General features: G+C 49.9%; 5 protein-coding genes across 5 annotated transcripts; 4 read left to right on the top strand and 1 right to left on the bottom strand.

Moving 5' to 3' along the window:
- Window positions 1-792: 792 nt before the first annotated feature.
- On the top strand, window positions 793-2,505 carry CCOS01_08351 (FAD binding domain-containing protein; the record flags this gene model as incomplete). Its single annotated transcript, XM_060456512.1, has 4 exons — window positions 793-1,116; window positions 1,200-1,897; window positions 1,959-2,170; window positions 2,234-2,505. 4 exons carry the CDS (start codon window positions 793-795, stop codon window positions 2,503-2,505), a joined length of 1,506 nt encoding a protein of 501 aa, XP_060312786.1.
- Window positions 2,506-2,965: 460 nt separating this feature from the next.
- On the bottom strand, window positions 2,966-3,409 carry CCOS01_08350 (uncharacterized protein; the record flags this gene model as incomplete). Its single annotated transcript, XM_060456511.1, has 1 exon — window positions 2,966-3,409. The coding sequence occupies one exon, from the start codon at window positions 3,407-3,409 to the stop codon at window positions 2,966-2,968; it is 444 nt and encodes a 147-aa protein (XP_060312785.1).
- A 2,287-nt stretch (window positions 3,410-5,696) lies between these two features.
- CCOS01_08349 (uncharacterized protein) lies at window positions 5,697-6,572 on the top strand (the record flags this gene model as incomplete). The annotated part of the gene is made up of 1 exon (XM_060456510.1): window positions 5,697-6,572. The coding sequence occupies one exon, from the start codon at window positions 5,697-5,699 to the stop codon at window positions 6,570-6,572; it is 876 nt and encodes a 291-aa protein (XP_060312784.1).
- Window positions 6,573-8,251: 1,679 nt separating this feature from the next.
- Window positions 8,252-10,496, top strand: CCOS01_08348 (uncharacterized protein; the record flags this gene model as incomplete). Its single annotated transcript, XM_060456509.1, has 5 exons — window positions 8,252-8,626; window positions 8,686-8,942; window positions 9,019-9,167; window positions 9,230-9,564; window positions 9,630-10,496. 5 exons carry the CDS (start codon window positions 8,252-8,254, stop codon window positions 10,494-10,496), a joined length of 1,983 nt encoding a protein of 660 aa, XP_060312783.1.
- Window positions 10,497-11,364: 868 nt separating this feature from the next.
- Window positions 11,365-11,923, top strand: CCOS01_08347 (uncharacterized protein; the record flags this gene model as incomplete). The annotated part of the gene is made up of 2 exons (XM_060456508.1): window positions 11,365-11,625; window positions 11,720-11,923. 2 exons carry the CDS (start codon window positions 11,365-11,367, stop codon window positions 11,921-11,923), a joined length of 465 nt encoding a protein of 154 aa, XP_060312782.1.
- Between the last annotated feature and the right edge of the window lie 225 nt (window positions 11,924-12,148).

Below are 12,148 nucleotides of genomic sequence, written 5' to 3'. Positions count from 1 at the left end.
TTGTTTACTATGTAAGGTGGGAAAGAAGCAAGTACCACACTTTATTTCCGTCAATGAGAAAAAACACTTTCGTCCCATCGCTTTGACGGCGGAATGATGAGGTGGCACTGTCAAATCTCCTCGGACTAGTGATCCGGGGTAGGAACTTAAGATGGCACACTAGGGCTGGAGCATACAGCATGGCCTCGCGGGAAACGCCTCATCTGGGTCCATCAGGCGAACCCATCTGTGGAACCGCAATGCCGTATCTCTTCGGGCCGGTTCAACTGATAGTAGGGCAAGGTAGCTAAGGTAAGTGGCAAGGGTTTAGTGGTTCGCTGACGAAGACGGCTATGGCGGACTGGCGTGTTACGTATCGTCGACTAACAAGTAGCGTAAACTCGACCAGACTATCTTGGTCGAAGCCTTGAGTGGACTTTGAGTGACGAAATCCGCAATGGATCTTTTTGATGGATTCCACCTACAAGGCTGAGCATCTTCAAAAGCTGCAAGCCACAGAGCGAGACCGATTGCGATTGAGACTTTCGTAGCGGATCATCATGATGGAGCACCATGTTGTAGTCACTGAGGAAGATCGTAGAGACAGTAGCGGAGAGGGTGTCATTTTGTTGTAAAGGGGGTTGCACCGAGGAACAAGAGTGGCAAGGCTATTCAGGAGAACCTCCCTCGAGACAGATAAATACTTGGTGAATTCATTCTCATGTCGGTCTCGAAATGCTTGACCATTCACCCCCAATCACTCGCTCCAACAAGCCTATCCTTCCGCACTTCGATCGACAGTCAGTCACAGCCATGTTGTATTCTCTTGCTCTCCCAGCTCTTCTGCTGGTTAACTCTGCCTCGGCTACCAAGTCCGTCTTCGGCCGCCGAGACCTCCTGGTCTCCGACAACGTCAAGTGCGCTTGTACTGGTTTGAGCAGCCATTCTCCTAACTCTACGCTCTTCTCCAATTCGACGGCGTACGAGACCCAGCGCATCAACGTCTGGGACAAGAGAGCCAGCCTTCATCCGGCCTGCATCTATCTCCCTTCAACTGCCGACGATGTCGCTAAGGGCGTGGAGATCCTCTCCACCTGCAAGGCCCAGTTCGCTGTCAAGGGTGGTGGCCATATGAACGTACGCACAATCTTACACCCAAGCCCCCTAACCTCTTGCCCCCTGCACCATAAGGCAGCCCACTAATTATACATATCCTGCAGTACCCCGGAGCCAACACCATTGACGATGGAGTCCTTCTTGCCCTCAACGGCCTGAATACAGTCACAGTCAACAATGACGAGAACACCGTCGACGTCGGTCCCGGCAATAAATGGGTCGACGTCTACTCCGCCCTGGCGCCGTACGGCAAGTACGCTATCGGCGGCCGTCTGAAGACCATCGGCGTCCCCGGCCTGACCCTGATCGGCGGTGTAAGCTACTTCCTCAACAAATATGGCTTCTCCATGGACAACGTGGTCAAGTACGACGTCGTCCTCGGCAACGGTACCCAAGTCTCCGCAACCAACACTTCGAACCCGGACCTCTTCTGGGCTCTCAAGGGCGGTGGTAGCAACTTCGGCATCGTCACCAAGTTCTCTCTCAAGACTTTGGACCTACCATTGGCGACTAGCACTTACCAGATCTTTAACGAGTCTGCCACACAGGCCTTCATCAAGGCTGCTGCCGATTTCGCTCTCAGCGACGACAACTCTGAGGGTGCCGGTGCCGTCATCAACATCAACTACAATGTGACGACGAAGGAGGTCGTCCCGCAAGTCTTTGGCCTGCAGGAGACCACTGTCTCGCCGCCGTCTCACTTTGCCAACTTCACTGCTATTCCTGCCGTTTCCCGCAGCCACAATGTTACCCGTCCCATTGACTGGCACTCCCAGATGTTGTCCCCCAACCAGATGTTCCGGTAAGAAAGGTCCTCACCATAATCCTTCTCTATCGCAAACAAGCTAACCATTTCTGTTTAGCATTCAGTTCGGCCACCAAACGATCATTCCCGATGCCGACCGCCTGTACGAGATTTACCAGGCCTGGGTTGAAGCTATCGCCGATATTGCCGACATCGAAGGCGTTCGTCCTACGTTCATCTTGAACACGGTCCCGAGGACTGCTTTAGCTGTTGGAAAGAACAACGGCATCGGTAACACGTTCGGTCTGGATGCTGACCAGTCCTATGTCTGTAAGTTTGCTCACCCACGTCCACATTAATTCATCACCGACAGTGGCTGACTGAGAATCTCAGGGTGGCAAATCACTACCTCTTGGGCCCGCCCCGAGGACGACCTCCGCATGACCGCTTGGTCCCAGAACTTCCTCGCCCACCACCACGAGATCAACCAAGAGTTGGGACTGGCGACCGAGTTCGTCTACATGGGCGACGCGGGCGAGTGGCAGAAGCCTTTCCCTGCTTACGGACAGGGTAACCTGCAGAAGATGAAGGATATCAGAGCTCAGTACGACCCCAACATGGTGTTCAGCAAGCTCAACTGGGGTGGTTTCAAGCTTGGACATTAAGACTACGACTAAGTCTTTGACGATGCAACGGTCATTGGAGAAGCACTCACCAGGTTCAAGCTTGGCGGATGAGGAAGACGCTTGCATCCGTCGACTTGGCTTTCTACTTCTTTGTGCATATTTACCAGATTTGTCTTCACACCTGTATTTTCATCATGAGTAAAATCAATGCTTCTGATCTTGGCTTTGCACAAACGACTGATGCGATATGGAATATTTCCTCTGAAATTCATGATCCAGCATGATAAATGCGCCCCTCCGACTACCCTCTCCACTTCTTCCCAGCCCGCTTTGAGCTATTGCTATCGAACACCCGGGATCGATTTTTCCTCTCGAATCACAAAAGAAATGCCCTAACGATTGTTCGCTCTCTTCCGAAACGCTATGTCTATAGGTAGTCATAATCTCCAATCCCAGCCTCTATTGTTATCTGTTGTCTTCGTTGTCGTTCGTTAAGAATTTAGTTCGCCGTCGGGCCGTTGTTTGCAGTGTACGCCGGGGGCATCGCATCCGACGCGCTGTGGGCATCCTTGCCGGTGCCTGCAATTCCGTCGTTGGCAACATATCCTCCGCTAAACCCGTATCCGTTCATGTCCCCCCCGCTGGGCGCCGGGACGGTCGTGTTGCCCGCCGTTGCCGCATCGGTGACCGGAACTCCGCCCACGTACTTCTTCATCTCCAATTCGTTTTGCGCCCGTCTCTTCCTGCTGCGGCTGCATTTAATAATGGCGAAAATAACGCCGGCAATGGTAAGGACGATAACGACAACAATGGCTGCGATTACGCCACCCCCGATTGCTCTGGCCTTGTTCCGCGCGTCGTTGTAGTCGTCGTCGAAGTCGCGCGCCGAAAGGAAATGGTGCATGGCGCTGTTGGCTGTTTCTGAGAGCTGGACAGCAGGCATTTTTGTGGAGATTGGAGTTTATCTTGGTGGAAGGGTGATCTTGTTTGGTGGAAAGACGTGAGTTGTTGTTTTGGGTGTACGCAAATATTTGACAAGGCAAGGCAAATCGAATTCGGATGTTATAAGGAACCAGAAAAAAACCGGCGATTTATCTTGGATGCAGTCAGCTTATAGACTGGTTTTCCCGTAGCTTCGCGGCGAAGGGACCGCGGCGACTCGCTGCATTTATCCCATGATAGCGGGAGGATTCCGGGCGCAGTCGGCGCAAGAGTTCGCAGGGCTCGCAGGGCTGGACCGCCTGGTTGAGAAATTCTCATGTTTTTGAGACACCTGAGTGAGAGCCGGAGCTGCGCCGTCGGCCGTTAATCTCCCCTGGAAGCATTGAACGAATGACAAACGTGCTGGGAATGCCAATTACGTCGATGTGCCTAGGCGAAGTTGTGTTAGCGTGTGAATTATTGTCTTACAAGGGCGACTTAAAAATAAGCACTGCCTCGATGTTACACTTGCTGCCTAACGTGATGTTGCCTACATCTTTCGATACAGATCTCACCTTAAGCTGGTGCCTGAGCACCTGAGTGAAGGTAAATGCAGCACGATCAAGTCTCTCGTCATGAAGAAACCAAGACTATCTGCCTGTGAAGAGCATTTGACTACCTTATCCCAGCACAGGCTTCAAGTGACTTGATGCAACGGCGGCGCAAGTAAATGTTGGCAGGGATAAGTCTGGCCGCCCACTTAAATGAGTGTAATTGGTACCCACATCACGATTCGCTTGCCATAACTTTAATTGTCATATGCTCACAATGTGACATGCACTTTGATGACTGGACAATATCTTCGGAGACTTGTAGAACTAGATGCTCACTCAAGATGGAGTAAATATCGTCTAGTTGACGGCGGATTGTTTATTGTCTTCGGACCCGAATGCGCAATTTGTAACTCCGAAACCATGATCTCTCCTGCTCCTACTCCTCAAACCTCGGTAGTCCCGGGGCTCCGTTCATGACCTCCGGTTAGCCTAAGTGGATTTCCGACAGTATTGAATACATAGTATTCCTCAATCACTAAAATCCCGTTCTTTCAAGATTTTTTCTTCTTTCTATACCAATCGAATGCCCTATTTTTGTTGAGCGTGGAACTGGGGGTCCTGCCCCTTTTGACAGGTTGACGTCAACCGTGTTTTTGTTGGAGTCTTGAGGATGGCTAGGTATCCCATCAACTACGGGACATCGACAGTGTAAAGACAGAAGCAAATGTTGAAGATCAAAACGAATAGGGGTTAAGCTCATCTTTACTCCGACCACATCCCTAAGGTAGGTTAAGAAAACGAGTGGTAGGGGAAATTTGGGCCAAATTTGGAGATAAACTGCCTTCGCCATATTGATGGGGTAAAACTTGATCTTCTTCAGGACAGCACTTGAGCTTAGGTATGTGCTGTAGATACAGACTGTGACCATCTTACACCTATGATGAATTATCAGCGCCAGGCGGCCAATGTTTAAGGATTCTAATCTCAACTCAGGGTGATTATTTAGCTAATCAATATCACCTTGGGCACCGGACGTCCATTGAACATTGCTAGAGACGTATGAAGAATATGGTTCGAATAGTAGGCACTCATCTTCCTGGCCAGTTATATCTTAAGATAAGTATGATGTGTTGATCAAAGCTATCCGTGTATCTACAGGGTACCTTAGTATCTTTAGGGTGAGTATCTACAGGCACAAATATCCTATCTTGAGTAAGGTAAGAGCACGAGTGAGTGTTCCAACAAAACCATTCCTGTCCTTGGGTATTCCGCTGGATTCTTTGTTATCCACCTCAATAATGTGACGTGATATCACCGCTCTTGTGCAAACGCAGCAGTATTCTGGCAATTGTGCCTTCCCGTTTCAAAGAGTTTGTGTTTTCAGGTAGGAGCTACCTAGCCAGTGAAAAATGAGGAAAGAGCGAGAAAGAATAGTTGTATTCCTTGTCTACGTTCTTTGTTCTCTCTCGTCTTCCTCTCTTCCAAGCATAGCCAATCTCAGCTGTTTCGATACTTCGCCAGAAGGTTCGCGGTCCTTATCACCGGAGGGCTGGAACAAAGTACGCTCATTCTTTGCGCCTGTACCTCATGAGATTTACTGACTCTGAGATCTCCAGCTGAAAATCAATCGATGAGCGTTTAATCGCTTGAATAGCTCACATACGACGACCTTGGACAGCAACCTGACCGATTGAACCTCTACGAACACACCTTCGGCAGCAGATTTCGCAACCATACATTCGGGACTTCCGCATCATGGCGAACCGATCAACCAGCGATGGAAAGGAGGGATCAGTGGTGCTGTCTATGGACATCATATTGCTCATCGTCGACCACCTAATCGCCGACGCCAAAGAAGCCGACAAAGGCATCGTCTGGTGGCTCGCCTACGTTCACGAAACACCTTCAAAAGTCGTCTTCCTTGAGGATTTCGTCGAGAACGGACGCGAGAAGGTCAACCTCAGAGGCCGCTTTCGCAGACTTCAGCTTCCCTCACAAATCAATCGCATGAGTCGGTCGCTGGTCCATCGAGAATTCCTTCGTCATCCGATGGGCAAGATCTACCGTACTTACGTTTCTGAACGACTTCCAATTGACGCTTGGGTTCTCCCTGATATCGATCGCTTCATTCCGCTTGTGGCAGACAAGGACGAGGCAAACATGCAACTGGCTGCACTCTCGCTTCGACAGTCTCTTCATCTACCTACGCCCCAGGCACCACCGCTTATTGACTGCATCCGTCGGATACATCTTCCCCTTCGCCACGAATTCGGTGCGGCCCTTACTGTCCTCGCAGCACTTCCGAGTCTCACTGAACTTGCCATTGTGGTTGGCCAGTGGCATGACATTCATACGAAGACCACCCCTGACCCAAGTCACAAGAAAGCCCTCAGACGCATCAATCATGCCGCTTTTCCTGAACTAGCTGAGTGGGAGGAGGAACACGCCGACGATCTTCAGACCTTGTGGTTGCCTTTTCAGAAGAGAGGTGTGCGCTTCTTCGGCAAGATGATTGAGCGCAGTGGCTATGTGATGGAGCTTACTCTCAAGAAGAATCGCCTGTATATGAGATTGTGCCACCCTTTCAAGCGCCCTCAAGTCTGCTCACACTGTAAGGCCATCCGACCCTGAGCTTATTGCTACCGAATATCTCTCATAACTGCGCAACTGAGAAAAGAGACATGCCTGAGCGATGGAGAGATGGGAGTTGGCTTCTTATCGTCGGACTCTGTTTTGGGTCATCGGCAGACAACGGCAGGCTAGTGGAATAAAAAGATGATGCAGGATGGAGATTAGCGAGATAGGGAGGGATAGCTCACTTGTGCTTTACGACATCCGTGGCGTGTCTCATGATATCGACCTGTAGTTTCATGAGTTTCACCCCGACGTGTTGAAAAATACAACTATCTCGCATTCTACACATTAGTTCCCTTCGTCATTCATGATTCATCTCGGAGCTTATGATAACACTCTCGTTCTATATGGAACACTTCTTCAAAGGTTTCAGCCGCCGCAAAAGCCATGGTGGCTATGCCAAGAACGACAAAACCAACAGCGATGACACCCAATGGCACGTCTGTATTCATAACTTTCGGGAATCTTGCCATTCGGAGCCAAACTCCGTCCCTGCGCATGGTTCAATCACTACAGCGGGTAGTGATGACTTTTGATATTCTTTTCTTTTCTTTTTTTTTTTGCGGATATGAGATCGCATCGGCCGTATTGATCACGAGTTATGTAGGTCAAGAAGTGATAGTCCAGCTTGCGGGTACCAGTGAACACCTCACACCCAGAGCGCAAGCACGTCCAACGGCTTCCTGCATGCTCGCTGGAGATGGATCCTCATTCTACCAGCTGTTTTCCGGTTTTTTTGGTGTCGCGGCTTTCCAGCTCATGGCACGCTGCATGGTCAAGTAATCTCGAATCATGTTGATAATGTATTTGCCGAGTCTAAACTCTCACAGAGGAATCTGCCGGAGTGTACTTGTCAGGCGTCAATCCCACAATTAGGCTTGGTCATGATTAAATTGAGCGCGGTCAAGATCGAGGACATTCATTGAAGACTGCAAAAGTATTGTGTGTAGCTCATTTCAAGGACAGGGCGACTTAGTCAAAGCATGTTGAAAACAAAGATACGCGATTCCTATGATCCAGAAGATGTCCATGGTAGGATGAACGTGATGAACGGACACCGCGGTGACCGCAAGACCCCCACACACTACCTCCGCAGTTCAGAAGACGAGAGTTTACGGGGGAGCTAGAGTTCAGGCGTGAACGGCTGCAGATGACTGATGCGTCTGATTCAAGAATAGGGATGAAAAGAGTATGTACACAACGCCTTGTGAAAGGTGAGGAAGGACAAGTCTCGGAGTCTACGTCTAGCCGAAGAGCGGCTTCTTCTCCGCACAGACAGCACTTAAAGCCATGGAGAAGAAGGATTTCAAAGAACACCGAACACCGGTCGCTTCCAGTCGCTGCTTCTTTTTATTACTCACTGTGATATCTTAGTGTGACAGCCACGGAGAGACATCGATTCCGCCAGGAAACTCGCCGGCCACGATTGGCTACGGCCGTTGGCGTGTTGGAATAAGAAGGATCGGACGAATCTCTGCCCATTTTGAGATGGTAGTCACGAAGCTAAGAATGAGACACTTCCCCTCATTCATGCCACCCGGTCATCTACTCGCTAGCGGCAGTCCCAAGCTTCATCAACCAGGACAGAATCTTAGGGGCAAGATCTTGCGTCTCAGCACTCCTCTCTTTTGACCAGGTGAAGGTTGTGTCAAGCTGACAAAGTCTGCAGAGAAATCATGGCTGAAGTGTATGAAGAATACCCGCTCAAGGCGGATATACGTACAATGATGGCCGAGACACCTCTTCCGATCATCCCCGAGGGGATGATAGACCCTGCCAACATGATCGGAAGCAAGACTACCAGCATCGCCCTCGATCTCTTCGAAAAGCTCACATCAGCACTGAAGGCCAATGATGCGACTGCTCTGGAAGACTGCTTCTTCGCGGAGCAGGCATACTGGAAGGATCAGCTAGCACTAACGTATCACCTTCGAACATTCCAACGGGCGGGCGTCATTGCAAGCAGCCTCTTGGAGACAAAGAATCTCCGAGGAGTAGCAGATATTGGAATTGATGGAGTCGCGAGTTTCGCGCCGGTCACTCCTACCCTCGTGAGTCTTCATTCGTGCCAATTCGTTGGGGAACAGACTGACTGGTCCATGACGCGAAGCAATTCATCGACTGTAATTTCACATTCAGCACAGCGTCCCCAGCTGCCCACTGTCATGGCAAAATTATTCTTCTACCCCACAAGCGCCAAACTGGGAATAAGGAGATAGTGAGCTGGAAAATTTGGGTATTGAGCACCAGACTTGAGGACTTTGTCCACTATCCCGAAAAGTTGAGTTTGTTGCGGGGTCCTGCAAAGCAGCTGGGCATTCTCGAACAGTTCGAAACCGATGTGGTTATAATCGGTGGCGGCAACAGGTAAGCTCGAACGGAATATCGATACCTTCAACGAATCCACATTAGCTAACGAGTACGTGTACTTGAAATGATGTAGCGCAGTGACAGTCGCTGCTCGGCTGAAGGCTTTGGGCGTCGAGAGCGTCATGCTCGATCGGAACCCCACCCCGGGAGACAACTGGGCTCTTCGCTACCACGCAATGAAGTTCCATATTCCAACAGCAATATGCACCATGGCGTACCTGGGTAAGTGTTGAGTTTGAGCCGCGGAGTATTCGAATCATACTAACGTTAAGCCATTTGGTCAGAATACGCAAAAGAGCAGCAATTTCCACACTTCCTCACCAGAGAGGAACTTGCAAATCAGGTGAAGCGATACGTGGAAATATTCAATCTGAACATTCTCAACTCGACCAAGATTATTTCGACAACATACAGCCAGGCTTCAAAACTCTACACAGTGACATTTTTGTCACCCACCGGTCAGCGTGTTGCGGTGGCCAGGCACATAGTTCAAGCAACAGGGATAGGATCGCAGAAGCCTCATATGCCGCCTATGGCTGATGCTGATCTTTATCGGGGTGTCAGTGTTCACTCTACTACCTATCGTAACGCCAAAGACTTGAAGATGCTTGGTGTCAAGGTCAGTCAAATGCTTCGAATCGGACGGCGATAGATTACTTGATTGACCCCTATTCTCCCACCTAGTCTGCTCTGGTCATAGGCTCAGCAAACACCGCGTTTGACATTCTCGAGGATTGCTACGCTGCCGGTCTGGCGACTACAATGGTCGTTCGCTCCCCGACTTACATCTTCCCAGTCGCGTACGTGTGCGATCCTGCAGCGCATGGAAATTACGAGAAGCTTGGCGTGGAAGCAGATAAGGATTCTATGGCGATGCCCACTAACATCGACGCTCACATGGTGCGGGGACACTTCTCCCACCTTGCCTCTCAAGAGCCGGATCGCTATGCCGCCCTTGCCAAAGCCGGATTCCCCGTCTTAGACAGCCGCTCACCCGAATGCTGCTTGATGGTCAATTTGTTTGAAAAGGCTGGAGGACACTACCTCGATGTGGGCGGCACGGCGCTGATAGCCGAGGGTAAAGCAGGTGTCAAAGCCAATGTCGAGCCCGTTGCCTTCACTACCACTGGACTCAAATTCTCTGACGGTAGCACACTTGATGCGGATGCCGTGGTGTGGTGTACGGGATTTGCTGACCGAGACGCGCGTACGACAGCGGCAAACATACTGGGGGCCTCGACAACGAATGACATTAACAATCCGTCAAGAGGAGACCAAGACGGAAACAGCGGAACCCTTGGACCTCGAGAGATCGCCGCTCGACTTGATGCAACTTGGGGTGTCGATTCGGAAGGAGAGGTTCGGGGAGTGTGGAAACGGCAGTCCCGGCTTGACAACTACTGGGTTATGGGTGGTGATACGAGGCTTCAGCGATGGCATTCACGGACTTTGGCATTGCAGATCAAAGCTGAACTCGCAGGTATTCTGCCACCAGCCTATCGGGATACACCTGTTCCCAACCGCCGTTCAGGTGTTTCCAGTCGTCTCTAGTGGCCCATCTTGTTTATAGGCTCATTCTGTTCCTGTTGTCGCATGAAAAGGTTGCTATTGGAAAGTCACGTCCAAACTAAGGGCAGTCGAGATGAAACTCGAGAAGACTTTCTTTGACCGAAGAGCATTCTACGTTCATGTCTTACTTATGTTGGTTTACATTGGGTTAAGTCACGGCGAAGATGTTTGATTACTTGAGAGAATAGTTTTCATGGGATATTGTAGGTTTTGAGAACGAGGCTCGTAATTCCAGGAAGTAATAAGAGATTGACAAAAGAACTTATGTATGCATGGCACATGATTGTGTGTTTCGAATCATGTGGGTTTCATCCTTGCTGAGTTGCCTTCTTTGATCACTGCCGCCAATCAAGTGGTGTCAAGACCCAACGAGAGCGAAGGATCTGCGGGGTTTGATTACAAGAAGTCAAGGTCGTCAGCTCAACATCGTGCATCTTTGTCGTGTCAGCAGCCACTACTAAGGCTTAATCATCATGTGCGTGCATAAATAGAATGCTTGATGTATGCTTGAAATGGCACACATCACACCCCCAGATTCTTGTCACACACTCTACCACCATAGTTTAGCTTGATTTCAAGTCCGAAGTCCCGATCGGAGCTCCAAGGTTGGCCATGTCGTCAACAAACGGAAGTATCACCGAACAACAGTGCGAACATCTCGAGGAGCTCCAAAATTTTATCATCGTAAGAGCTTGTTGCCGACTGCAGAAAATTTCTCCACAAATCATTAATGATACGACAATAATGAAACGTTATTTCCCAGCGCTGACCTAAAATGCCGAAGTAGACCGCACTACGAACGAAAGTCCCTTCGCATGCTGATGCCCTAGAGTGGAGGTACCGCCATACTATGACCGACTTCATGTGGCGCCAAGTACCCATTGAAGAGACGCAGTGCTGCCTTAGACAGCTTGTGCAGACTGCCGATGAAGATAGAATCCGGAGTATCTTTGCCAAGTTTCTCACTGCGCCCACGGAATTACCGGATCAAAAGACCGAAGCTGCAGATACTCTCTGTGAAGTTTTTGGCATTGCACGACTCATTGAAACGAACGGGAGAAAGCCGTATGAAGTATGGTGCGCCTCGAACGACATCATGCGGGAGGCAGAATTATGTTGAATGAATCTGCTCTATACTTTACAACTCTGCCAGGTCAGACATATTGTAGAGGATGAGCGACTGGGCTAACAACTACACACTACAGATCTGTTTCGAGGGTAACGAAGAGAAATCATGGTTCTTGGCTGACAGTATTCCCAGTGGAATTGAAGTCGGAGAAGAAGCGATGGCCATGCGCAAGCAGGTGAAGATATTCGTAGCCTCGGAGCCAAAGTTGAGCGAGTTAGTTAGTAAATACTACGAGCTCTGTGATATGTCTGAGGAAGAGGTGGAGGCATCAAGGCGTTGAGTGGGGGGTTTCCTCCCTAACATAGGTTATTCGTTAGCAGTACAGGGAGAATATGCAACCGGGACTTGGGTGATTGACTCATTTCCCCTGGATAAATAAGTCGATAGTTCGTGCTGTTGGATAAGTATGAGTGGTTCGCATGGGGCCATACCTGTCAAAACCGGAAATCCTAGGTCCACGATTACCTGCACCATGATAATGGACCTCCGCGCATATGTCATAAAG

Source organism: Colletotrichum costaricense (genome assembly GCF_030867565.1).
Source record: "Colletotrichum costaricense strain IMI 309622 chromosome Unknown Scaffold_8.1, whole genome shotgun sequence".
Classification (NCBI taxonomy): Eukaryota; Fungi; Ascomycota; class Sordariomycetes; order Glomerellales; family Glomerellaceae; genus Colletotrichum; species Colletotrichum costaricense.
The sequence above is the reverse complement of the archived record's forward strand: the minus strand, read 5'-3'. Positions and strand labels throughout refer to the sequence as shown.